Raw genomic sequence first — 26,695 nt, forward strand, 5'->3', positions numbered from 1 at the left:
CTGATTTCCATTTCCCTGTGCTGTTTTGTGTGTTGTGATGTTTGCTTCTCACCAGTGACTATGTTTATGCCTACTAGATGGGTATTTTCAGTGGAAAAATCATAGAATTCACTTTGCTAACATCGAGTACAAACTGACAGCCTAAATCCTGTTCCAGAATTCACAGAACTTTGATTTATATAAGTTCTGCTCTTCTAGGATGCAGAGGACATGGGTGTCTTAAGTAGCATACGTAATGGTCCTTGGTCCTTTGCGTGCCATATAAGGATTATGCTTCCTCTGCCTTTCCCCTGCTCTCTTCTGCCCTCAACTTTCCCACTCTCTCAAACGTGGTAATTCATCGTACTAAATCATTTTCAACATGTGCTTGCTTACACATGGTACTTGAGACAGGTTGCAATCTACCTGCTGAAGGGCTTTTCCTATAGGCATTGACACGTGTAATCTGCATTTGGAAGAGGTTTGGCCTGACAGGCTGGAAGTGGGACAGAGTAGGAGTGTATAATTAAGGTGTCTTTTCAACCTTTCCCTCTCTCTGAGGATCATCCTGCCTTTGGGGTCATTCCATGCTCCGTTCCAGTAAGTCTTGAGGTATCGATATTAGCATCCTTTGAAATGAAGTCACCCCAGGCACATTTGTTGCACCATTACTTTCTCAATTTCAAGGTGCATTGAGGAGGCAGAAACATTCCTTAAAGAGGTACCATCCACAATAGCAAGTTAAATGTAGCTAATGCAACCTTAAATTAGCTTCTCTAGGATTACAGGAAAAGACTTACGTGTGATTTGTTTTGGAGCGCAGGTAATGTGAAAACTAGCAGTGCAGCGAAAACAAGACTTCCTGCTCTGAAGTACAGTTGCTTCTTGATTATTTACACCAGTGGAGGGGAATATTGGTGCAGAAAACTATGGCTAATTTATCTGCTTGGATTCTCAAAGCCTTGAGCCAGTGTCATGCCAGGTAACTATGGCGAGAAGATTCCCGGGCCTCATGTACATGAGTCACAGCATGGAAAACCTGAGCATGAGAGTGTCTGCAACTGGACTTCGGACAGAAATACTTGATACTGAATAATCTTACCTTGAAATGGGCCATTTGTGCCTTAAGTCTCGATGTTGTTATCTCTTTAAATCCGAGGCCTTTAATCTTTAGTTTTAAAAATAGCTTTTGGAGTTACAAGGTTATAAAGGCACCTTTGATTTCACTAAATCTCACTAGGTGCTGCTTCAGGATTATTGGAGAATTTCAAATGTCATGTTAATACTGTCATTTGAACTTGGTCACTTCACTAGTCCTTCTAGTCTTCTCTTATTTACCTAGTGTTGAAACTTAGAAATGAGTGTAAGAGACTGAAGCACGTTGCTGTACTTGCACAGGCTCTTTGGAAGGCAAATCAGAGTTTGACCACATTCAGTCAATTTTATGGTAATAACAAACAAAACTCCTAAAATAAATAAATTCCATAGCTGAATTAGCAGGCCACATCACCTGAGGGAACTTGTCAGTCTGACTTACCAGTCTTTTCAGATGAGTCACTGAAACAAATTTTAAAGGTTTCAAGAATTTTAGTATTGAAAAGGAACATGCCAAGCAAGGGAAGCGCTTGAGATGACAAGGAAAGACAGACACCATTGTCTGCCTGTGATGGAGATTTGAAAGAGCTGGCATCTTCTGGTGCTTACATTCCATTTAATTGACTTGATAAGAATCTTTTTATTCTTAAAAATCTGTGAACGTGGGTGAAATTTTGTATCTTTACCCTTAACGGGTGGTTCACAGGCAGATCATCCTCTTCAGGCATTTGGAACGATGCGGGAGCTCCATGTCTTGTCTTACAATTTGGCCTCTGGAAGTAAACATGGACAGTTGTGGTAGGCTTTTAAAATTTGTTTCTGTGCCTTCAGTTGTCATAGTTGGCTTTCACTTCTAATCTTTGTCATAATCAGTGGCATGTCATAGTCTCTTTGTTATCTTCCCATATGTTGGTGTTTCTGGATTAGGATTGTTAAATTGTAGGTTGAGACTTAGGAAGAGTCAGGAACTTCTTTTTTAAAAGTACACGGCTGATAGTAAGGCACCTTTACTCCTCCTTGGTTCCCAGTCTGAGAAATTCTCTCTCTTGGTAAAGTAGAGAATCATTTAGCAAAACAGGGTGAGAGTCTGCTCCAGCCTTCTTTTTGTATTAATACCTGTGTGTGTGCGTGCTACTGTTATTCCTATAAGCACCTTTTTTTCCCTCCAGATAAATACATCCATATGACAGTGAGCAAAAGTCTGTTTCTGAAAAATACAGATTATTGCAGTTTTGAGGGGAAAGGCCCTCTCTTCAGAGATGTTAAGTTGCCTCATGATTTGTGATAATCAATTTGATAATTGTTGTTGACTTACTGATTCAGCTCATGAATAATGTCCCAGATTTAGACTAGTGTGGCCAAAGGATTTTAATCAGGTAGTGCTTTCATTCCCATGGAGCATTTGTCTTGCTTGACTGTTCTGAACTTCAGCCAACTGCCAGAAAGGCCTTGTCCCACTGTATATGTATAGTAGAATGTGTGTTGCTTAAGTGTTCACTGGGGGAGTTCCCAGCTCACTAAAGCTCATTGTTACCCTACCTTTTACCAATGTGCCATTAGAGACACTGAGAATGGATGACTGTCTCTCCTTTTCTCTGAGAATCTGTTTGAAGGGAAGGATGAATCTCATTACTATAAATACTGTTTTCATCCCAGCCTACCTCACTGCTTCTGAATGAGAGGAGCCCCTCTGGCTGCTGTGAAAGCTCTCAAATACTTGATGGCTTGTTAAATTTTCATTATCTAATGTGCATTAATTTAGATACAATAGCTCTGTTGCTAGGAGCAGAGTCAGAAAGGAAGAGCTTGGCGGAGTGCGGACTGCTTGTGTCACAGGAGTCAGGAAAGTGTGCAGAGCTTGCTGTCCTCAGAGGGAGTTTACGGTTCTGCTGGCTGGGCTGAAAACCTCGGAAATTCTGACTGGCCCCTGACTACTCCCCCAGCACATGCACTGTGATGTTTTGGTGCTGCTTGCTCTATTATCTGTGTCATTAGCTTGAAGGACTGAAATGATTCGAAGCTCTCTAGCTGAGAGCTCTGAGGTTCAGAATGTCCGTGGTTTGGTTACTCTTGAGGGTAGAGGGCATGCATATTGTGTTTTATGTGTGAAAAATGTTTTAAAGTGCCACACAACCATTTCATGTGTTTTTCTTGTTTCTATAATTGTTCATGCTGACATGATGTGGAATAGGTCCCCATGGAGCATGTCTACTGTCAGAGATTTACCGGGCTGGGAACAGGAAGTCTGCCCAGGTCCCAGCTCACCCCTGAGAAGCACTTAGACCAAGGCTCACTATATAGGCACCCAAAGAAGGCTGCACTCTTGATGTTCAGAAACAATGAGCTCTGAATCTGCATAACCCATTGATGGTTAAAGGTGAACTACTTTGGGTTTCTTGGGAAGGGGCTTTATGTAACACAGCCTGGGAGTCACTTCTTTTTTTTTTTTTTTTTTTAATGAAAATTAAAGATTAAATTAACCTCCATGAAAGGCTGGTATTAGTCTTCTCCCCGTCGATTTTGTTGAAGGAAGAGAAGCTCTTTGTTGTATCCCGTGAGGAATAAAATTTTCATTTCAAAGCACCTTCCTGACTGGCATATCCATTGAGTGCATAGTAACAGAACAGAGGGAAACACACAGAATGTTCTGGAAATTTCAGATTAACTCTGTTTCTTCCGTGGAAGTCACATGGGTATCTTGCCTATGTCAGAATTTCAGGATTGTCTGTTTTTCTACGGTTATTCGCCGAGCTTTCTATGGACTGCCAGACTTTTTGCCCTAGAACAGAAAGAATCATTTGCTCAGATTTTACTTTCTTCTAATGATTTTTTCTTTTATCCACCAGGATACCCAAAAAGCAAAGCAGTTTCTGCCCTTCCTTCAGCGGGCGGGTCGTTCCGAAGCTGTGGTGGAGTATGTCTTCAGCGGGTCTCGTCTCAAGCTGTATTTGCCAAAGGAAACTTGCCTTATCACCTTCTTGCTTGCAGGTAAGTCTTGTGCGCTATATGTTCTGATCATTCTTCCCGGAGGTCAGAGGTCACAACTGGAGGTCACATGCCCTCATTTCCCTTGTGTTTCAGGTAAGACCTTGAACCAGTCTAGGTGTTTTAGTCTCTAATTGAGATGTGAACACAAAACCGCAAGATTTGATCCAACACTGGGCCCTCTTCCTGCTCCTCATGTCTACCAACCACAGGGCATAGGAGTAGAGCAGCTTGAAAGACAACACGTATCTTTTCACAGCCTGAGAGAAGGGAATTCCAGACAATGAAAAATACTAATGATGGAATTCTCACAGTCAGTATTTCCCATTTGGGATAGACCACCCCTGCCATGTTAGTCATGGATAGTCCACCGAGGAGCTGAAACACCCTCCCCTTGTGTCTCCTTAGGCAGTGCCGTTTGTCTCTCTTTTATTCTTTTCAGCTGTCATTAGGATCTAAATCCTTTATGAAACGTCAAACATGACATTACCTTCCCAGGCTCCTGCATCTGTAGTATTTCTCTGTTGCGCTAAGTTTGACGTGCTAGGGCAAGCCACCCTTTCTTTGCTGAGTGAATGCGCAGCTTTCTTACCCTATCTTTTCTAGTAGCTTAATATTTCACAAGCCAGCAAGACTGTGTATGAACTGTGTTCTTTGAGCAATTTCCATTTATGCATTCAAGGAGCAGACTGCTTTATTTCTTCCCCGATGGCAGATAATAAAGTTATTTATTTCCAGTCCGTACTTCGCAGAGACTGTGGTCTTTGAGAGAAAGTGTCATTTTACTTCCAACACCCCACACCCCACCCCTATACACACAAACATTCACTCACCCACAAAGGGCATACATATTCCGCTGTGTTCTTCCGATGCACATTGCTTTTTCTGTTGATACCCTGCTCCCTCCGCACTCCTTCTGTTGGGATTCTTGAATAGAATTTGCCATGGGGGAAGAGAAATAGGAGCCATGCTTGCTGTCCCCTGCCAGATTGCTTCAGCCTCCTTTTCCTAGAAGGCACCAATAGTTTCTTCTGTGGATAAGGGTCTCCCTCAGGCTCTAACTAAATGGGTTGTTATGTGAGATAAATCACTTGCTGAACACATGGCCGTGACGTTCTCGGCCGTGACGTTCTCTGCTGCTGCTGGGCCGCCACTTCTGGCTGAGGCGCTCTCTCACACTCCTAAGAAGGTAATGATCACTGCACAGCTCTGCAGGCTTCCTGAGGGGACTAATTGAAGTATGACATGAAGCTCAGGGGCAGCTGCTGAAGGAGGGGCCAAAACAAATCCCTGCCTTCCTGGACGGCTGTACTTTGGTGAGTTGTAGTAAACTCAGGGGCAGCATGGCAGTGTGTGACTGAGGCCATTGTGCCCTTTACTTAAGATTTCAAGAGTAGAGAAGCTTCTTATCAGTGAATTCTTGTCGTTAAAGAATTTGAAGTATATATTCAACTTCTCCTTTGTTCTATACCTGTAAAACAAAAGCATCCTCTTGGCAGTGTGGAGCTTTATCCCAGAGGGGAACACGAGAAAAAGTATTATTCTTTCTGGGAAACTTGGCCACAGGTCTATAGGGGAAAGAAAACATTGAAGTTCTGGCTTCTCAATTCAAAACTACCTGAATGGAGCCAGCTCAGAGCTTAGACCTATCCTGGCTGGAGTTTTCCTGTAGAACCCTTCTGGTTGTATTTTCTTTCCCATGGAGCATTTGTCATGCTTGACTGTTCTGGACTTCAGCCAACTGCCAGAAAGGCCTTGTCCCACTGTATATGTATAGTAGAATGTGTGTTGCCTAAGTGTTCACTGGGGCAGTTTCCAGCCCCCTGAAGTCAGACACAACGCAGCCTGGTCACTCAGTTCCACAGCAGCCAGTTCCTGTGTGTGTGTGGCATTATTCTAACCTTAGCAATTCGAAGGACAGTGCCCGAGTTAACTTATATTCTGAAGGATAGATTACCAAAGCAAATACATGATAAAATAGAAGCTTTTACATTTTTCTCCTGCCATACTATATGCAGTTATATTCTGCATCTTCTGATTTCTTTAGAAACTTGGCAAGGATACAGGACAGGGAAAAGTTCTAAGAGCACGCAGACCTCAGTTTGAATCACAGCTCTACTCTGCACAAGCAGGTGACTTTAGGGAGGTGTTTTACTCTTGAAGCTTCAGCTTAGACATCAGTTAACTGGAAAGTGTTTCTTGCCTCTTAGGATTTTTGTGAGGCTTTTATGAGGTGTGTAAAGGGTTCAGAACAAGTCTGCCATAAAGTAGATTATCCATAAATATGTTTCCTTCCCCTTCCTCTCACAAAGACTTGGTGAATTCATAACTAGAGCTCTTCTTAACTCTCATAGGGAATGGCATATTGTACAGTGTGTGTGCACATCGCTGTGGCCCTACTGTGGAGACTTTGACCTATCAGTGGAAATAAATCAAGGAAAGTTGCTGTTCTAGCCTGCTCCTAAACGAGCAGAAAGCTCACTGATAGGAAGACTCCTGGCTTTTCCCTTTGAGTTTAGAATGAAGAACTCTGCATCCTGGTAAGCCATTGTCCTAGGTCTCTGGAAACTCTAGAGGGAAGGCAGACATGTAAGCAAACTGCAGTGTTGGGCTCTAGGTGAGAGAAGTCTTTACAAGGCACAGAAGTAACACAGAGGAGGGAGTGATCAGTTACTTAGAGGGAAGTCGGGGATTGTCTCCCTGAGGAGCTGCTACCTGAGCTGCTTTTGAAGGACAAATAGGAGTTGGCGGTGTTGGGACAGGAGGCGGAAAGGAGGAAGAGAGGAACATTCTAAGTAGAGGTTAACAGCATGTACAAAGGTGTAGAGGTATGATTTATCTTGGTGTGTCCAGGCAACTGTGCCCCCGTTGGTATTGGTGGAGTATAAGGAGTGAGGTGTTGGGGTGGGATGAGGCTGGAAATGCACACAGGATATACCATGGACCCTCAGAGTCACTCAGGATATTGAGCAAGAGAGCGACATGCTCACACTTGTGTTAAGAAAGTTTATTTTGGTGAATACATTGGAATAAATGAGGCTGGAGGCTGAGAAAGCAGTTACAGAAGCAAGAGGGGTAGAGGCCTAAAATCCGGCAGTGAAGAAGAGGAGAGCTTGGAATCGTATTGAGGAGGAAGACTTGATAATTCAGAGAATGATTGGATCTTTTTGGTCAGAAATGGGGGTGACATTGAGTGTAGGAGGGAAAGTAACTCGCCCAGGGCTTGAGTGTTTGGGCAGACTGGGATATCTACCAGCAAGGGCAACACCAAAGTAGGAATAGGTTTTAGGAACAGAATAATTGGTGGTCGGAGGATTTGGTGGAGAATCCTGCAAGTAATGATCAGGAAGCCAAGAGAGGAAAGAAGTACAAGGAGTCGGCAGTGTCAGATTTTACCTAAAATACCAAGTCAGTAAAAACTATGAAGTGATTTTATACTGTTTATCAATTAGTAAGTCACAGATGACCTTTGTCAGTTCAATTTCATCAGAGTTGATTCATCTAAAGGCAGATTACAGGCGATTAGGGTGTAAATGTGGGAAATGTGGAACAGAATCAAAAATAGAGTGCTCATTGCAAGATTCTAACAGAATGCAAAAGGAATGCATAAAAATGAAAGCTAAGGGTTCACAGTAACATTCTAAGGATGTCAGCAGCTTGAGTGCTTTTATAACTGTAACTCTTCAGATTGGAGCAGAACATGGCATTGAGTTGGAAAAGCTATGCAGTATACCTATTGTTTTCATAATACCAATTACAGAATGTAAAAGTCAACAAAATCTTCTTGGCAAATGAGGATATAAAAAAGATGGAGTGAGGGGCGCCTGGGTGGCACAGCGGTTAAAGCGTCTGCCTTCGGCTCAGGGCGTGATCCCGGCGTTATGGGATCGAGGCCCCACATCAGGCTCCTCTGCTATGAGCCTGCTTCTTCCTCTCCCACTCCCCCTGCTTGTGTTCCCTCTCTCGCTGGCTGTCTCTATCTCTGTCGAATAAATAAATAAAATCTTTAAAAAAAAAAAAAAAAAAAAAAAAGATGGAGTGAGAAAGTATCATAGGGAACATGAGAAGCACTGGTCCAAATCCTGAAGAGAAGAAAACCTGCAAGGAATTGATTGACAGAGCAATGAGCTAAAGGCGACAGCAGGAATGAGATGGATAGAGAACGGGATGGAGGGAGTATCCTTAGAGGAGGGCCCCTTGGTCTGCTGAGAGCAGCTACAACAAACACTGAACGTGAGTGTAGACACAGACACGGCATTCACATTGTGGGGTGGCTCACCTGGACAGGGACCTCCATAGTGCAGCTTTGCAGGTGTCTGTGGGATGTGCTCTACATCATGGAAAAAGGGCATTCTGCTGGAAATGATGTCTCTCTGCAGCCAGGAGGGAGTTTGGGCTGTGATTCTCAAGGGGAAAGTCAAGATAATTGTTCAGCAATCCCATATGTGCTACTCTCATTAATCCCAGCCTTTCAGAGAGCCCTCTGGACTTTAAGGTGGGGTGGACACTTTCCATTTTTATGTGGCCTTTTTTTGGGCACACAGCCCCACAGCTTGATAGGGAGTGGCATTTGGCCTGAGCCAGCTGGCCTCTCTGTCACGGTTCCTGCACCCCTGTATGTGGAATGATTGCTGGTCAGATGGGATGGCAGGTGGGGCTGGGCAAAGTCAGCTGTAGCTAACAGGTCAGTGCCTCCTGAAAGCTCTTGCCCTTTAGTCCTTTGAGCACCTGGCTTAGGTTTGGTCGGTGAGCAGGCGACCTTACAGCATCAGAACGGAGACTGTTGACGGTCCCTCTGCCTGCCGCTGTGGCCTCCTCCTGTGCAGACTTATTTCAGCCGTAGAGGCAATCACAGCCACGTCTTGTCCTGAGTTCACAGGGAAGTCCAGATTCCCGAGCAGCCCCACGTTTGTTTGAAAGCATCCTTTTTCCTCATCTAGCATTTGGTGTGCCCCATGCTTTTCCTCCCATTAGAACAAAAGCAGTTTACCCCAGTCTTTATTTTTCACTTTTTTTTAACTTGTCACGTGTTTCACGTTTTAGTACTGAGGTGCACATATTTGCATATCACTTGGCCTTTGATTCACATTTTTATTTAACAGCATGGAGTGTGTGTCCTAGTGCTACATGTGACCTTTACAGTACATTTCCTTATTTTGAATTACTTTCTTAGCTTTAGGGTATCTGGGTCATCCTAAGAGCATAGTTTAGGAAGTAGTCCTATTGACAAAGCAGAGGCAGATATCAAGTTTGCCTGTGAACCAGCTGCCTGAATTGGAAGAGAATAATAATTGAGGTGTCAGTGCAAAGTAATCTAAGTAGTCTCATTTCAAGTATTTGGTGTCTTTTGCTAAGTCACTGAGCCCACCGCATTTGCATTTCCATGTTCCTAAAGCTAGGACAGCAGTATGTATGAGGAATTAGGGACCGAGGCAGGTTTGGAGCGTGGGGGAGTGAATGTCAGTCATCTTGGTTGGATCCCACGGTACAAATCACCTAGAAGGCAGCAGCCACCTGGCAGGGGGTTCCCATGTAGATCGCAGCAGGTGACTTTTAATTAACCAGTTACCTAGTCATATGAAACAAGACTAGAAAATGAGACTTCCCTTCACCTGCCCTTTGGCATTTTTCAATTTTTTTTCTCTCTCTCTTTGATTACAACTCCCCCACTAGAGCTGCATTATGACAAGGGATGCAGTGAGAAAAGGGCCTAGATATCTAGGGTTTGGTAAATTTCGATGGTGGTCATGTGCATCATGGGTAAACTAAAGGTTCGGCTATGTGTCCTTCCACCCTGAATGCCTTTGAGGAAAGTATCTCATGCCCCTCTTTCTTTTTAACACCTCTTCTCCAGCTAGTCCTAATAGGAATATCAACTCCCCGTTTCAATAGACCAAAAACTTCTAATGAGAGGAGAGGGAAGGTGAACAGGAATATCCTCCCCATCTCCTGGCCCCAGGAATGGTGGATCCCCATTGATTACCAGTGCCTAACCAAATTACACAATTAAAGCCAATGTATGTTTAAGTGAGAAATCCCATTCTGCTATCACAGAGGTGCTAATGAATCAGGCTGTTATGTGGTTGTGTTTGCTGGGCTTCTATCCTTAATTAAGCAATTACAGGGTCTGCTGATACTTATGAATTCCTTTCAGATGCTTTAATTGAATTGCAACTTAATGGGTATTTGTAAAGTGGGATATTCTTTCTCTTGGGACTTCCAGTTTGATTCTGTCTCTACCACCTACTTTCATTTGGGTCCCATTACTGGAAATGGGCAGCTTGACATGAGACTTTTCTGGAGCAGCTCTAGTTCTTCACTTTTAAAGATACCATTGTATGAATTTTATGAGTTATGTTCGTGTCAGGAGGTCATGGAGGATCACTCATTAGGAAAGCATTAGCACAATAAACAGGTTGGGGAGCCTTTTTTAATGAGGCCAAAATTTTGCAAGCCCTCTATAAGAAAAAGCAGTCTTTGATAGGTAGATTGTGGACAATGCATAAATTAATATGATAGTTTCTGCTTTCTTAAATAGCTTTTGGCCTAATAGCATAGACAGCCATATGAAAAACTTGAACAGGGTAAAATCAAAAGGAGCTATGAAAAGAATAAGCAACATACCATGAGAGTGCAGAAGAAAGAACAGCTAATTGGGGAATGGCGAAGACTTCACAAGGGAGGTGGCATTTGAGCATCTAAGATCGGGAACATTTTCTTTTGGCAGACTAGGTGTGATTCATCTAGGCAAAACAACTTAGCCTATATCATTAGTTCTCAGGAAGAGTAGCCTTAAAGAAATGGATGTACTCATCAATCATTTTCCCCTCTCTCTGCCTGTGTTTGGATGTGTAAATCTCCTTCTCTGCTCTTCTGCTGTTGAGCGTTCAGTGCCCTGCCTTCTGCTGCCATCTCTGCACACGTACCATACCCCCACCCCTGGTCACGTCACGTGGAGGAAAGCGCAGACCTATGAAGATAGCCTGATTATCTTCCATCTTTAGATCGTGAGTCATCCCCAGAATGAGCCTCATCGTGTTTGTGGGTCATTCAGCGGCATGGCTATTTAATCATTTATTTCCACTGGGCAGTATGCTGGGAATTTAGAAATACATAAGTTGCAGGCTTTAAGCAAAGTAGTTTTGTCTACTGAGGTTAAGAATGTATAGACGTGGGGGCGCCTGGGTGGCACAGCGGTTAAGCATCTGCCTTCAGCTCAGGGCATGATCCCGGCATTATGGGATCGAGCCCCACATCAGGCTCCTCTGCTATGAGCCTGCTTCTTCCTCTCCCACTCCCCCTGCTTGTGTTCCCTCTCTCGCTGGCTATCTCTATCTCTGTCGAATAAATAAATAGAAATCTTTAAAAAAAAAAAAAAAGTATAGACGTGAAGAAACAGAATACATTTTTAAGAAGACTAAGTATAAGAGAAACATGCCTTAAAAACCATATAAATGAAAACAACTTCGATTTCCATAAAACAGTAACAGTATATATTGTTATAACTGTCCAAAAGGCTAAGGCAATTGTGGTTTGTAAGCCAGCAGTACAGCATCTGTTGAGGGGTGGATTTGAGTGCTGCTTCAGCCCAGGTCAGGGCAGGCCTGGAGTATGATCTTCTATCCGGGGACCACCCTTTTGGGAAGGAGATCAGCAAACTGCAGATCAGAGGAGAGTGACCAGGATGGTAAGAGACCTAAAAATGCCGTTGACCTGAGGACTAGTAGTAGGAATCAAAGGAGACTCCCAGGATGTAAAGGAGCATTTCAGGGTCCAGAGGCAGGGATTTGATCTGCTCGGTAGCCATTTAGTTTGAATTTTTTTGAGTCAGGGTAATAAATAAAGACATCAATAAAAATAAGATTTGTTCAGCATGGTTTAATGGCAGTCACAGACCTTGGAGCTAAAACACTTAAAGATGAATTCTTGCTCTCCTGCTTCCTCGTTAATTATTTCCATCAGACCAGCCTGCTTATCTTGGTGTGGTGCTGGGACCTGGAGGTGAGGGAGACAGCAAGGCCCACATGGCCGTTAAGCATGTTAGCAGTGGCAGCACCTTCCGTGGAGCCCGTCGGACTGCTGAGGTTGGCAAAGCCTCCTAATTGGGACGCTCAGCCCTTACCATCTTGGTTGGGTTTTCTGTGTCAAGAAAAGAAAGATGTTGATTTCTCCTCAGCTGTTGCAGGATGGGCCCATTCATTCCCTCTAAATGGAAGGGTCAAAATTAGGAGAAAAGAATCTTCTTCCCAAATCCTCAGACTCCTGCCTTCTATTGCTTTTTATTCTTGATGCTTTTAAGGGTTTTGTTTTGTTTTGGGGTTTTTGTTTTTGTTTTGTTCTGTTTTGTTTTGTTTTGTTTGTTGAGACAAGGGAAAAAATACCCCTGGTAGGAATCAGGCAGAGCCAATAAGAACCAATAGAGTGGTACAGAAGGGTGAGACCTGGGAGCTTTTCTCCTGGGGGTTCTCCTTCTATTCCTTCTCCCCTCCCACTTGACAGTTCTTTCTGAGTCTGTTAAAGGTTATCTAGGCTTCCACATCTATGGGCATGGCAGGTAGGGAATGGGAAGCTTACAAAAATCTAATCGCCATTCTCTGCTGGAGTGTTTCCAGCACAAGCACCTGTCTCTGGTTGTGCCCAGATACCTCACTTCTAATTCCATCCTTGTGGCTTTCCCAGAAAGATACATTTCTGTGTGGATTTTTCGTTGTCATCTTGTCAGCCTATTGGCATTTGTCAGCAGCCATTTAGCAGTAGTGGTGGCAAGCAGCGTCATCCAGGTTTGGGCTGCTCACCACTACCCCTGCCCTGGGGGTGTGTCTATTTGGCCAGCCTAATAGTAGAAAATGGCAGGACCTGGATGCAGGAGAGGGAGTGTAAATGGTGTGGTAATTTGAAATTAAAGGGAAATGCTTTCAAATCTGGTAATGGGCAGCCCCAGGGTGAACAGTGCACACTGTCTATAAGACTTAATCCTGGTTGCTATGGGAACCACCTCTCACATCCCCCTTTCAAACAGAGATATGACTGGGTTTAAAAAAAGAGTTCCTCATCATGAAAAACTATCTTTGCCCTCAAACCCTAGACCATTGCTCACCTTGGATTCCTTTCAGAAAGTTTTCCTGAGGCTTCCCCAACCTGGTGGGCTGTCTATGCCAGTCTAAGCCTGGCCCTTTGTATTCAATTTCAATGAATGGCACTACCATGAGAATTAGAACACACCGGGTACCCAGTGTGGGCAGCTGGCCCTAGGACCCTCCTGCTGTCCCTGAGTGGGCACCACAGGTCTTTACTCAAGGAACTGGATAGAACCGCTGGCCACATGTGGCATGTCCTCATGCCTCCTGCCGGAGGGTCTCCAAGGAAGCCCAGGGATCTGCACTCAGTCACGGGGCAATGGGATTGGTCCCAGATTCTGATGTAGGGCTGCCAAGCACAGAACTTGTAGGAGGAAAAAAAAACTCACAGAAGTTCCTTTCATATCTGGAAGGCATCTGAGACATAACTGCATTCTCTGTCATGTTTTTTCATCAGAGCTTTCTCCCATTTATTTAAATTACCACATTAATCCAGCCTTAAGTTTGGGGGTTTTTTTTTTATTGTTTTTGGTTTTTTGGTTTTTGTTTTTTAACTGCCCTTTGCCTATAATAAAATAAATGAGGTCTGCATCTCTCTTCAGTGGCTTTTGATTTCTGGACATAAGGCTCCCTTCAGGGTTGGCTTATAGGCTTCCAAGTGGGCTTTGGAGAAACTTTGTCTAAGCTTTCTGGATTCCTTGTAGTTTTTCCTTATTATACTTGTGCTTTACAATAGTAGTCCCGAATAAACCCTAGTAACTCCCATGCTTACCTTCACTATATGTAGGAAGTTTTTATTTAAATTGACTACTTAGTCTGCAGCGGGTGGAGAAGTTCCCATTTCCCTGCCCTGGTGTGCCTCCTTTTCCTGAGCTTGTACATCTGCTAGGGATTTTTCTAGGGTTAATTTGGGTGTTTTTATTTTTAAATTGGAACATGGTGTCTGTCTCTTCTCTGTGTGTGTTTTGGATGCAGCCCCTGTGCTAGGCATGCGGTTATTAACTCCACTGATATACCAGTTCTCTCATTAGCATTTGCATTTTAAATTACAAGCTAGAGCAGACGACATTTATGCTATATTTGTACCATTGCCTTCTTCATGAATGATGTCGTATGTGCAGGGAATTCAGAAATAACTCCTCAAGGGCCCTGATATATTTTCGTCTCTCTTTCAGCAAACTGCTGTTTCTTTTTCACTCTTGATTCTCATTGTTTGATAGGGATTTTTTTTTTTATTCTGTTCCAAGTTTAGACCTATTTGTGAGTGCTATGATTGGGAAGGCTAATGACAACCCAGCCCTTTGTATCAAAATAGGCATATTGCGTAGAGTGGCCATCTTTCCCTTTCGGATTGTGCTCCTGGTAAGCAGTGTGCTTTGATTAGAAAGGAGGGAATTTTCTCCTCCACAGTTTGGTGGGTGGGAAGACATGGTAAAGGGTACTTGTTCTCGCTTGTATTTATACTCCCATCCCTCTTTTTTATAGTTGATTCGTCAGTGGTTATTTATTAAACCTGTTACTGCATGGCGCTTGCATGGGGAAGAAGGGGAGACTGTATGCCTTCAAGGGGCTTATTTTTGACAAGAAGCATTTAGATTGCACTGCAGGACAGCACATACTATAATATCAGCATGCATGAGACCAGGTTGGAGGTAAACTGCGTAAGTGAAAGTTCAGTCAGTCCTCTTAGGGGAACTATTGCTCTTGGCGGATGGTGACTTCAGCATCTCAGTCACAAGAACGAAACTAGAAATGCCCAGCCATGGATCATGGACGTGGGAGTGGTGCCTTCCTAGCTGTGGGCATGCCCAAATTAGCCTAATCTAGTGTTTGGATGGTTTCTGACAGATCAGGGGCAGAGTTCTGGCAGATAGGTCTGTGTTCATGTCATTGTGCTGTTTCTCTGTGATCTTCAGTTTTGGGCCTCTTGAGTTGTCACAGGGACCCTTCCATTTGGTGAAATCTGACTTTTGAAACATCGTGAAAAATCCAGGGAAGTCACACTGAAAATTGTGCTTTCTGGGCAAGCAAGCAGAAATTCTCCAACTGATATAAACAGTTTTTATTCTCCCCCCCCCCCCCCCCCCCCCGCCCACACACACACACACACTCCCCACCTTCTCACTAAAGATCTTCTCTCGTGTAGTCCTCATTCTGCAAATCAGCTGCTGGAATAACCAAAACATGTAAGGAATTGCATTTGAGGCTTGTGATCCAAGTACAGATACGTTAGTTTAGAACCTGATCCCATTAAGGTGTGTCATTGCCCCACATGGCATTTCATACAATAATAAAAGAAATTACAGGGTAATAGCATTTTAAGCCTACTCTTCATGTTGACCCATTTCATGCTATGAGAATGGCGTCATAGTAAATGCTGCCACATCATATTCACTCTTTATTCCCTTAGCAATTAGTCTTACCCATTGGAATGAGTGCTGGGAAGTTAGTAACTTTTTTCCAGATCCAAATCATACTTCACATTTGATACAGCTCTATATATTTTTCTATGATTCTGTTCATTAATCTTGTAATCATTTCTTACCTGGAAATTTGCTTGATTCCGTGTTCTTCAAGAAACCCACATGAAGCACTACACACATTGGAGTCAGATCTCGAAATGGGCTCTGTTGTCTTGTGAGGGCTTCCTCCATTTAAGTGTGTAAGAGTTCAGGGATGGTTCTCCTTCACGGCTTTACGTTAGTTCCTTTTCCAAAAACAAAAGCGCTGGTGAAGTTCTTTTGAAAAACTCACGAACAAGATGAAATTAACAAAGAATTCTTACCAACTCTGTATCCCTTATCTTCCACGGAGATGGTCCCTGTTCGGCACACTTATTATTTGCTGTGTATCCAAGTGGCTTCTGTGAGCTCCAGGCTCCAAATCCATGGGCCTTTGAGCCTTGGTGTTTTCTTTTAGTCTTTAGCTTCTTTTAGTCTCTGTGCCTTTTACCTGGCAAGATTGTTCTCCATGAACTAAGCAGTGCTTAACAAGGCGTGCACAGATAGCATGGAGGAGAGGAGTGGATTCCTGGAGACTTGGAGTGCTAAGACTGGAGTCACCTGTGCAGTCGGATGAAGGTGCATTTGGTTGTGTGGTGGCAGGCATCTAGAGGGCACTCAGAGTGTTCATTCAGTAGCATCTGTAAATGCCACTGAACGATGCTGATGGAAGCAGTTGAGACAAACAGCTCACTACAGACCTGAGGAATCCCACAGTCTGTCGTGTTTTCTTTGCACGTGTTATCCAGGTGAAGGGCTGATTGCTGCCAGTCACTGCCCGTCCCGCTGAGCCGGAGGGGAAGGCTGGGGCTGCTTGCGTTCCCCCCAGCCGCCCAGCCATCCGGCCCCCTTGCGCTTCTCTGCACCTTCCTCCACTATGCCGTTGGCTTCTGACAGAAACCTTGAATTAAGTGGGTTAGGAATAAACTGCTTGGATGCGTTTGTGCAAGATAGCTTCTCTCACCAGCTATCTGAAGTGCTTTTTGAAATACACGGGAGCCCTTTGTAAGCTGCTTTATAAGCTGTGAAGTCCATTGTTGCTGCTCTTTGCAGCCAGAGTATCTCTAACCTAAGTAATGTCGACTTGGCTCCGGTCCAGGGCTTGGTATTGGAAACTCGCGTAAGCAGCAAAGCCGCCCACCAGAGTCACTAGCAGCTGTTGCAGGTTGGAGGATTTGCAGAAATTGAGATGGCTGTTCCCAGATATTGGCACTTGCCTGGTGATGAATGACCGAGTCTGTGCGAGGGACTCTGTATGCTTTCCTTCGGACTTTTCTTCTCAGCCGTCTATTGTGGCTCCTGCTCAATGGCCCCGTTGTGTAGGAGGGCGGCTGAATGAAGGGGTGAGAGGCCTGCCTCTACTGCCATTCCCTCCCTCAGTTAGCCTAAACCGAGACATTAATAATAGCTCTTTGATCCCCTGAACTGGTTCTCGGTGCAGGAATTTCGTGGCACCATAGCACAGATGCCAAGGGCTAAGCATCTAACCTCCAGAGGGTAGAGAAATGAACTTCACCTAAAAGAGAATGATGTGAACTTTGTTTTGATTCCTCTGGGGTCTTTTTGTCTTAACCTGCCTATCTGCACTAGAATAGCCAGGGAAGTAAGACCGAAGACCAGAAAAAGTTTATTATGATAAAGTCGTAATGGCTAGTGTGTTTTATTTCTGATATGATTGCCCCAGAGTGAAATTTTTAGAGGGTGATGCCACTTTGTCTAATTTCTTCTTATCACATGTACTGATGCATATTCATATATGCATATGCTGAAACCAATGTTAGAATGTCATCTTCCTAAAGATTAAACTGCAAAAAAATCCGCATGAAAGGCCTCTACAAGAGACTTCCGCGCTCCTGACTTCTACTCGCTCTCTCGTGTCACCTTTTTTCTTTTCTTTATAGCACTTGCCATTATCTGGAATTACCTGGTGTGTTCATTTGCTTTTTTGTTGACTCATTGCATCACCAGAATGCAGGGTACTTGAGGGCAGGGACCTAGTCTGTCTTCTAGCTGCTGAAACCCTTTAACAGCCCCTATAACATCGCCTGACTCAGAGTTAACTCTCACTAGACAGTTCTTAGGTGAATGAATGAACGAACACTGAAGTTTCTGGGCTAACGCTTATTAGCTTATTTTAAAATTCAGAAACAAAATAACTCTGTTCCCATAGAGAATGAGTGCTAGAGCCACAGCAGCCCTAAAATAGCAAACACCACCAAACTGGTATCTGTCCAGAGAGCTGGATTAAGACTTAGAACTGTCCCCAAAGTCACTTAGCCTTGGATAAGTCACATAGCCGCTCTGGGCCTTGGGTTTTTTCTCTGAGTCGAAGGAGTGGATTAGGTTTCTAATTCAGGGTTCATTGCAGGTCTGAATCTCAAATAATAATAGGTTTAACTTAATAGATATTTATGCTGTGGATTAACTCATTTAATTCTTACCACAGCCCTATTAGGTGGGTATCATTACAGTCCCCATTTCACAAATGAGAAAACTGAGGGGTAGAAAAAAAGGTAATTAACTTGCTAAATAAACAGTGCACATGTTCTTGATCACACTGTACGTGCTGTCATTTAGAATGCAGTGCCCAAATTGACATTGAATATGCTCTTCCTGAGGTCTTAACCTCTTCTGTTTTTCCAGTCCTCCCTCCTTTTGTTGCATCTGCTTATTTTCTCTTGTTGGCCAGGAATCAGTGCTTCAGGGAGGACCCAAAGAAGGGTAAGGAGACAGTAGTGGCCCTCTTGAGGAAATGTAGTAATGAGGGTATGAGATTTTAGTTGTTTTGGAGTTTGGGTTTGTTTTTTGGCTCTCCAGAGGACACTGATAGGAACACATCTAAGATGAGAGCATGGCTGGGCCATGCGATTGTGGAGGAACAGGCAGGTCAGACCTGTGGGATGGGTTTATGAGCTGGGGCATTTACAGACAAATTAAACTTTAGCCCCGAGTAAGCAAAGTCCTAAGCCCGTTATTACTGCTCTGGCACTTCTAATGGGTCCTGTGCAACCCTTATAAATTATTCAGCTGCTTCACTAATAAACCCTAGTCCTGGTGATACTTAAGCATAGCTGAGAACAGGTTAGAGGGACCAAATATTTGCTGACCATCAAGGACCCCTCCTTTCTAATTTGGAGATGAAAAGGTTCAACTGACTACGTTGAGTAGCAGAATTTTGAGAGCTAATACATGAAACTGGTGTTGAAATGTTAACGTTGTAGACTAACAGAGGGCTTTCCCCGGACTCAGGCTCCCTGGACTGATCTGCACCTTTCACAATGTCATGATTACCGTGATTAAGTGCCCCAGGATAGCCAGCATTTAAGCATCAGAAGTTGTTGGGATTTTTTTTTTAAATAATTCCTATAACTTAATATTGGCATAATTTCAAATTTATAGAAAAATTAGACAGTAGTACAGAGATCTTCCATTGACCTTTATTGAATTAACATATTGCCCCATTTGCTATCAGTGTATTTTTAGAATCAGAACATTTTTGCCAGATTGCCTCTCATATCTGTAAAATAGTATAAAATAATTCCTTCCATTCCATACAGAATATACTGTAAAAAAAAAAAAAAAAGAAAAGTTTATGTAGTCACCTTACTTGCTCCCTGGCAACAACCATGATGTTGTCCCCAGTTTGGAGGGTGGGCTGTGGCAGTCATACATCCGGGCTGTGCCGCTTGCTTTCAAGTGTTGTGTCCAAAGTTCTGGCCTAGTGTCAGGCCAGTAGATCTTCTTGGTTCAAGAGATATCACTATAACAACTTTGGGGCCCTGTCAGGCTCAGCTGTTTCCAGGGGTGAGAGGACCTGGAAGTAGCACTTGGGGAGGTAGTTACAGCCCCGTCTGGAAGCTGCTGGGTTGCTCCACACCCTAGTATCTCTGCGTGCTTGCCGTCTTGAGTTTTTCAACACTGCCCCTAGAAATGATAGGGGCTTTATAATACTTCCTTTCAGATTTCAGTAACTAATGGATCAGATTAAAGCAAAATGATTCAGGGGCGCCTGGGTGGCTCAGTCGTTAAGCGTCTGCCTTCGGCTCAGGGAGTGATCCCGGAGTCCTGGGATCCAGCCCACACCGGGCTCCTCCGCTGGGAGCCTGCTTCTTCCTCTCTCACTCCCCCTGCTTGTGTTCCCTCTCTCGCTGGCTGTCTCTCTCTGTCAAATAAATAAATAAAATCTTAAAAAAAAAAAAAAAGCAAAATGATTCATCTACATATACATACCTCCAAGTATGTTGGGGTTCTGTTTTTTAAGGTGTGCTGCTAATAGCAGTGATTTCTTGATGAAGTCTGCGTTTATCTGGGTTGTAAGCTGCCGCAAGCCGCGGGACACCACAGAAAGGAGCCTCAAGGCTGATGCTTCGCAACATGCCAGCTGGAAAGCATGACAACTGCTATTCAGGGACCCTGACTGCTTGTCTCATGTTTCATGGCACAGAATTTTAGGTCTCTTTTCTCTTTGCTTTCAACTTTGCACATTCTTATTATCATATTTTCTCTTCTGCATCCACTCCCTGTCTTATGTCTTCCTGAATTTTCACTGAAATGAAGACTGTGTTGGTATGTGTACTTGTCCTAATTGCTTGTGTCTCTTTCAACTTCCCTGAGCTCTGTTGTTTTGTTGTTTTTTTTTTCATTCATTGGTGAATGGCCTTGATTTTATAACAGCAAGAAATGTCACAATAATGATGCCAGCATTATTAGCATCTGTACATCTTAGTCAAGCATTTTGCCCCCACTGCTTTCCATGATCCTATAGGGGACTTCAATGGGATCGTTACCTTTCAGTACAGCAGGAGATTACTCAGTTTAGTAGAGTGGAGATAGGAAGCCTAATTATATGGGAATAAAGTAGGTGAAAGGTGAGTTTGAAATACTTTAAAGGAAATTGGGAAATAGAAAGTTCAGTGGACAAAGAATGGGTAGACCTGGTTTCTCATCCAGACTTTACTGCTTACTGTATGGCATTTAACAAGGTTCACACAGGTGTCTGCTCCCTCTTCCCTGACTCCCATTGGCCTGTACTTTTATAGGTTCCACCCCATTATTGTTAACTCCAGGATATGGTCCTAGCTCTGTGGCCTGGGATTCTATTAAAAGGCAGCTGACGTTCTTTCAAGCCCTAAAATATCGTAATCTTATGAGCCCTTCCCCTTACTCTTACATTTTGGGTTTGAAATCAAGTCAGCTGACCAGTAAATTGAGTTGATAAAGTTTTCACCTTGACATAAATGTAATCTGTGTGAGTAGGAGAAGACAACTTTGAAGACAGTGTCTTCTCTGAGTTCATCAGATAAAAGTTCTAATTGGATTACAGACCTCGGTTTTAAAGTATCCTGAACTCAAAGGTGAGCTAGCCAAAGGCTAATGATAATGCCATCGATGCAGTTCTCAGAAGAGCAATTAGGACCCTAATGAGATGAGGACCGTGGGCTTCTGGGATAGCGCCAGAGAGAAGTCTCGAGGCCGTGTTGAACTGCCTTACCGGCTTCTCTGGAGGCAAGATGCTTGTTTGGGATACACCCTTTGCTCAAATGTCTCCCCTGTGTTCATGTAGCATCTGGGCCCTTACATGGCCCAGCTGTCTAACATTCCTAGTTCTCTTCTTGGTAGGATTATATAGATTCGTTGTGCTAAGCATTGGCTTTATCTGGAATTTGTTTTTCTTCTTCACGTGCCCATTTTTTTAAGCTACAGATGTAAACACACAAGCTGAGAAACACTTCAACTTAAAATTCTGTTGGAGTGCCGGTTCGCCCACTTCACACATGAGGTATATTAAGGGTTCACCTTTAGCAACAACCCAATTAGTAATTGCCAATACTGCTTATGTACAGTGTGGGATTGTTAACAGTTGCTATGAGAACCTTAACTTTTGCATTCCCTGACTCATTTCACATGAACAATGCAAATGTGAAGACATGGGGGGGGCGGTGATAAGACACGGAGCTGGCAAATAAATGAAGCTCTTCTTTCTTGAATCACTTTGAATGGTAAGTTCTCAGTGATTATTCATTTCTTCCACCTCCTGCCCTTGTGGAAGTTTGTTTTCCCTAAATCTTTAAGAAGGGCGTACAATAGTTTGACCTTTATTTGCACGGAGCTTCAAAGCAGTTCAAGTTCAATACTTAGCAGGAAGATTGTCTTTAATGAGCCACGTTGAGAGGAGGTGGTTTTTAATCTCTTAATGTTTGGAAGGAGATGAGATGCGCGGTATGCAGTGAGAAAGTAAGTTTGCAGCCTTAACTGTTACATTTGAAACTGAATCACTCTCCGAGCAACATTTAAGAGCAAAAAAACTGCGTGGGTTTCTTTTTGTTGTTGTTTTGTTTTTTGGGCAAAAAAAAGCATCTCATCTATAGCATGTGCCTGTGTGTGGAATCTTGAATTTAAAGGGAAAAAAAAGAAAAGAAAAACACTCAAGTAGCTCAGAAGCCCTCTTTTCTTATTTTGGACTTGATCTGAGAAAGAAATTCTGATTCCACACCAAGCTCCTTCCCCTTGTTTCCAGCTCCCTCCCCTCCTCAGGGTGAAGTGTGGGTCAGATTCTCTGAAGAAGGAAAAGGTGCTTCCTCAGCCTTTGTCAGCGCTAATCGCCAGCTGTGTGGAGTGCCCTAGAACTTTGTTTTTTCTTTCCCTTGTTATTTGGGGGGCCTGGTTTTATGCTGAATAGAAGATAAAGAGGGCTTAGTTATCCCTCCCCTTCCCTCTCACTCCTCCTCCTCTCCCTGCATTTGAAAGAAGATTGTTCTGCTGGGGTGGAAATTCTTGATTTGCAGCTTGGAGCAGGAGCTTTATCAGAGGGCCTGTGGTTGTCAGGACCGGATGGAAACTGCCGGGTTCTAACCGCTTGTTGTGCACAGTACTGTGCCCTCAGAGTCATGGGACGCTTCCCTGGCATTTCCAGGTATGGCTTGAAAGCTTATCACTCCCAGTGAGTTCTAGTGTGGTGCTTCTCAAACTTGTTCAGTAGGTCTGGAGCAGGGCCAGAGATTTTGCATTTCTAACAAGGTTCCTGGTGATGTCATTCCTGCTAATTTGCAGACCACTCTTGAATGGAAACGGTCTAGGCTGTCTCCCTGTTTTGGAAATTACGAAATAGCCATTGCACACACCAATCCTTAATGGCTGAGAGAACAAGCTTTCGAGCCAGTCCCCATCTAGTTTAGGCTCCCCACTGGCTAGATATTTGAAACTCTCTTTCCCCATTTAAAGAGGTGAGGATGAAATGGTATTACTGAGTAATCACAAAATCATTCATGTGAGGTGCTTCTTATCTAGTGACCAGCAAAACCCTTAGTGGCCATTTTGACCCATGCTTGATGCATGATTTGAATTCTGTTCACAGAAATGCCATCAGGGGAGGCCTCATCCTCATGATATTTTAGGGCAGTGCTGTATTTGAACCAGTGCCCTACTTGGCTTTCTCTCTCAACCATGAACCTGAAACTATGGTCTTACTGTTATGTTCCCTCCCTCCTGCTCACGTTAGCCCTTGCTTGCGAGGAAGTGTGGGTCCCCTAGCGCAGCATCCTAAGCTGGTCTGTCCTTGTGGCCCCATCTTCTGGAGCTGTAATGGATGTTTCCTACCTTGATACCTGTACTCAAATCTTATGTGTAGAACAGCAAAGTGGGGAAGTTAGCCCTCTGTGAGGGGTCCCCAGGCATTGTCTTCCGTAGCAATGGCAGTTGCTGATTTGATCTCAGACGTACGAGGTTACACACTCTGAAAATAGATTCTGTGTCTGCAGAGGAATTCCTTCTAGGTAATTAAGCTTATTTGTTTAGGACAGAATGTGATGGATAAAGGTGGAAGATGGAAATGTGGGGCTGAATTGGTTAAAGAGCATGCCCAAGATCGCGGCACCTTTCACGCACCCTGCTCTCTTCCTTAGTAGTGAGTGTGGGAACCTGAACAAATCTCAGGTATTCTCTTGTATTATGGGGTGAGAGGGGAGCCTGCTTTTTCTAGAAGAAGATGCTTTAGTTCTTACTTGGACTTATTTGGCCTTGCGCTGGAAAATCCACGTTTGCCACATTGAAGTGTAGTTAGTTTCTGTTCATCCTTCACTTCTCTGCTTCTCATTTTTTTCCCAGAGAACTTTGCTGGCTCCTGGACTAGAGTTAGCCCTTCCCTCGCATGTATTCCCAAAGTTCTGCCTTATGCTGTCTTACATTTCTTATGTAAGCCTTCTGTGATAGGTGCTAAGCTCCCTGAGTCTTTATGTTGCTTGTCTCTTTTGTGCCCCCGGTGCTTCTTTAACACAGTCCGTGGCATGTACTAGGCACTCAGTAAATATATGTTGAGTAAGTGGAAACTTCATCTACTTTTGGAGCCATGCATTCTTCAGTGGAAAATAGGGAGCAAGAGAGTGATGCATAGTCTTACATACAAGTTTGTCGTATAGCAGCTTTGATCTTCATTTTTGTTGGATATCATTTCCAAGATACTCATGGATTTTTGTTCTGTAGTTGTATTTGTGGCACCAACATGCATTTTTAAGATTCTCTTGAGAGTATATTCTGCCTCCAGGAATGAGGACTGTGCATAAGTGAGATCATCACTGATTTCCAACAAGCAGGCATCAGCCACAGAGGGTGCAAATTGATGGAACAAGCTCAGGGAACAGGAGAAAGCAAACTTCACTTAGAAACTATTAGCTCTAGGCTAAAAATTAAGAACTCTTAGCTTTCCTGTATTTTTCAGACCCCATAGCCCTTGCAGCCTCTGGAGATTGCTGAGCAGATCCATCAGGCACTGAGGAAAACAGCTATGTTAGATTTTATGGCTGTTCGCTTTAGCCTTCCATGTTACTAACTCATTTTTGACGTGACAGTCTACAACAATCCAGATTTTTTTCTGAAGTTACTAATCAAAATTGAAAATGTCAGATACCCAATATTTTGAGGCCAGTAATTAACTAGGACATTTTTTATTTATGTAGATGCCTATAAAACAGCTTTATCAATACAATCTTGACCTTTTTTTCCTAGTATGGGTGATTATAACACAGTTAGAAGAGAAGAAAGCATCTGTGAGAGAAGTGATTGACTCACTCAAAAGTTTCCCCTCCCTCCACCACTGAGGTCTGCTAATAGAGCAGAAGGCCATGTGCTAGAATGTTCACTTCCCTCCCCTTGAACTTTTCCTCCCCCCAACTTTACCACCCATACACACTTCTCATTCAGAGATTCCTCTTCTAATCTCTTGTAGTTTCAATCCCATTTCCTCTTTATTTATACCAGTTACTTTTCTTTTTCCTGCCCCTAAATTTTTTTTTCTCTCCCTCTTCCCCCTAAGAAATACACCTTTCTTCTGCGTGGCTTGTGAACCAGTGCCTGTGCTCAGTGCTTCTACATGGATTGCTCATTTAATCTCCCTTAACTTTCTCAATCTGCCCTTTATTTAATTTACTGTCACAATGATAGTTCGGGGGATAGTAAAAGAAATCAAGGAAAAGTTTTAAATGCTTTGAATCAAATGAAATTTTTTTCCTCTTACCATCAGTGAATCCTTTTCACTTAGATTTGAAGCTATTGGAAAGCAAGTCTAGTTAATTTTCATTTATTCAGAGGCTGCTTATCCAATTTGGCAATTATCACTTCCTTCTCTGCGCTCTCCTGCTGCTACTCTTATCTTAGCCTTTTCACTGTTCCTCCTCTACCATAGAGAAGGAGAGGGGAAAGGAAAGAAAATTTAAACAGTAAATGTTGTTCCTTATTTTTAATTAGATTATTCTGAGGCAATATGTAAAAATTGACAACAGTTAGGTTTAGGAAATTGGATTGACTCTCAAATTCACTATCTCATAAGTACCTCTTGGTTTTATGGTCGAAGATGGATTGACTGATTGATGGAGACAAGGAGTTACAGGGGGCAACCACAAAAGTGCGAGTGCCTCTCTCAATGGAATGAATCTGGCAGAACATGTCTCCCTCCCTCCCTCCTTTTCCTTCCTTCTCTCTCTCTGACAGGTATTTATTGAACATACACTGTTCTGGGGACAGCAGTGAACAGGACAAAAGCCCACCTTCATGGAGCTGGCGGTGGGTTTTTATATGGCTTTGCAGTACAGGAGGTTTGATTTGTGGAAATATGTATGTTGATTCCCCCCCACAATGTAGCACATGAACCTCCTGGGAGCAGGAGCCTTTGTTATTACCTACTCAGGTGAGATTGTCAGTCTTTCCTTCGTTGCTGCTAGATTTCTTCTGTGTGATTAAACAGTGGCTCTGCTGGACTCTTGAAGCAAGGGATTGAGTGAGACCCTGGGGAGATTCATTTCATCCTCTAATCTCTTATGTCTTCAATTTTGTCTCTCTTCCCCTGGAAACTCAGTCTCTATCCATGTGACCACTCTCCAAGAGCGTTGTGTTTGTGTTGGCAGAAGTTAGGATCTGGAGAGCAATACTTCTTATGGATTAATTGCCAAAGTAATTATATTGTAAAATAATACGCATGATTGATACTTAATATATCCCTCTCTGGGGAGCTGGAGAGCTTCATGGATTTGGAGAGAAGAGCCAGTTGCTTGTTCAGGAGCAGAGCTTTGTGTGAAAAGCCAAGTTAATGGCCTGGACTTCAAAGCAGGAGCAGATGCTAGGAGGTGGTTAGCAGTTAGCCACCTTCATCATAGAGGGCGTTGCACGGGAAGGAGCCCACCAGTTACACTCAAGAAATGTCAGTCTCTTGGAGGTGACAGGTAGCAAGTGTGAGAAGAGGTAGCAAGTTTTCTTGCCGGGAACCAGCATCCGTGGTGTCTGTGGTGGGGTTGCTGGATGGAGACTTTCCTCCCCGGCCCTCCCGCCACCACAGCTGGCACTGGTTTGAAGGATATTGGCTGTAGAGCAGCAGCTCTGTAAAGTCTCTCTTCGTTCTTGTTGGAAAGAGCACATGCAGCCTCTCCGTGTGGGCGACGTCCACATAACCAGAGTGCCTTCTTTTTTTTTGGGTCCATGAGCTTGCGTAACGTGCCTATTTAACACCCTCCTAAAAGCGCTTTTCAGCACATGAGCAAGTAAGGAAACCCACTAAATCCTGCCTCTTCTGGG

The 26,695-nt window shown here is 43.5% G+C and overlaps 2 protein-coding genes across 5 annotated transcripts in view; one reads left to right on the forward strand and one right to left on the reverse strand.

The window, feature by feature from the left end:
• SND1 (staphylococcal nuclease and tudor domain containing 1) overlaps positions 1-26,695 on the forward strand; it is a 412,648-nt gene that overhangs the window by 256,638 nt on the left and 129,315 nt on the right. For both annotated transcript variants that reach the window (XM_034671485.1, XM_002913419.4), the window contains exon 15: positions 3,921-4,062. In XM_034671485.1, coding sequence (XP_034527376.1) covers positions 3,921-4,062 — 142 coding nt within the window. The remainder of the gene's footprint in view (positions 1-3,920; positions 4,063-26,695) is intronic.
• The window catches only part of LRRC4 (leucine rich repeat containing 4), an 82,215-nt gene continuing 67,442 nt past the window's right edge, over positions 11,923-26,695 (reverse strand). Inside the window, exons 3-5 of one of the 3 annotated variants that reach the window (XR_004628799.1) lie at positions 15,682-15,843; positions 15,254-15,304; positions 11,927-12,198 (exon numbers count right to left, since the gene is read on the reverse strand). Coding sequence is in view for 2 of the 3 variants with exons in the window: in XM_034671528.1 (XP_034527419.1) it covers positions 11,938-12,054; positions 12,182-12,198 (134 nt within the window). In the remaining variant the exon portion in view is untranslated. Of the gene's footprint in view, positions 12,199-15,253; positions 15,305-15,681; positions 15,844-26,695 lie in introns of all 3 variants that reach the window. The other 2 variants (XM_034671528.1, XM_034671575.1) reach the window with 2 other exon arrangements.

Source organism: Ailuropoda melanoleuca, chromosome 1 (genome assembly GCF_002007445.2).
Source record: "Ailuropoda melanoleuca isolate Jingjing chromosome 1, ASM200744v2, whole genome shotgun sequence".
Classification (NCBI taxonomy): Eukaryota; Metazoa; Chordata; class Mammalia; order Carnivora; family Ursidae; genus Ailuropoda; species Ailuropoda melanoleuca.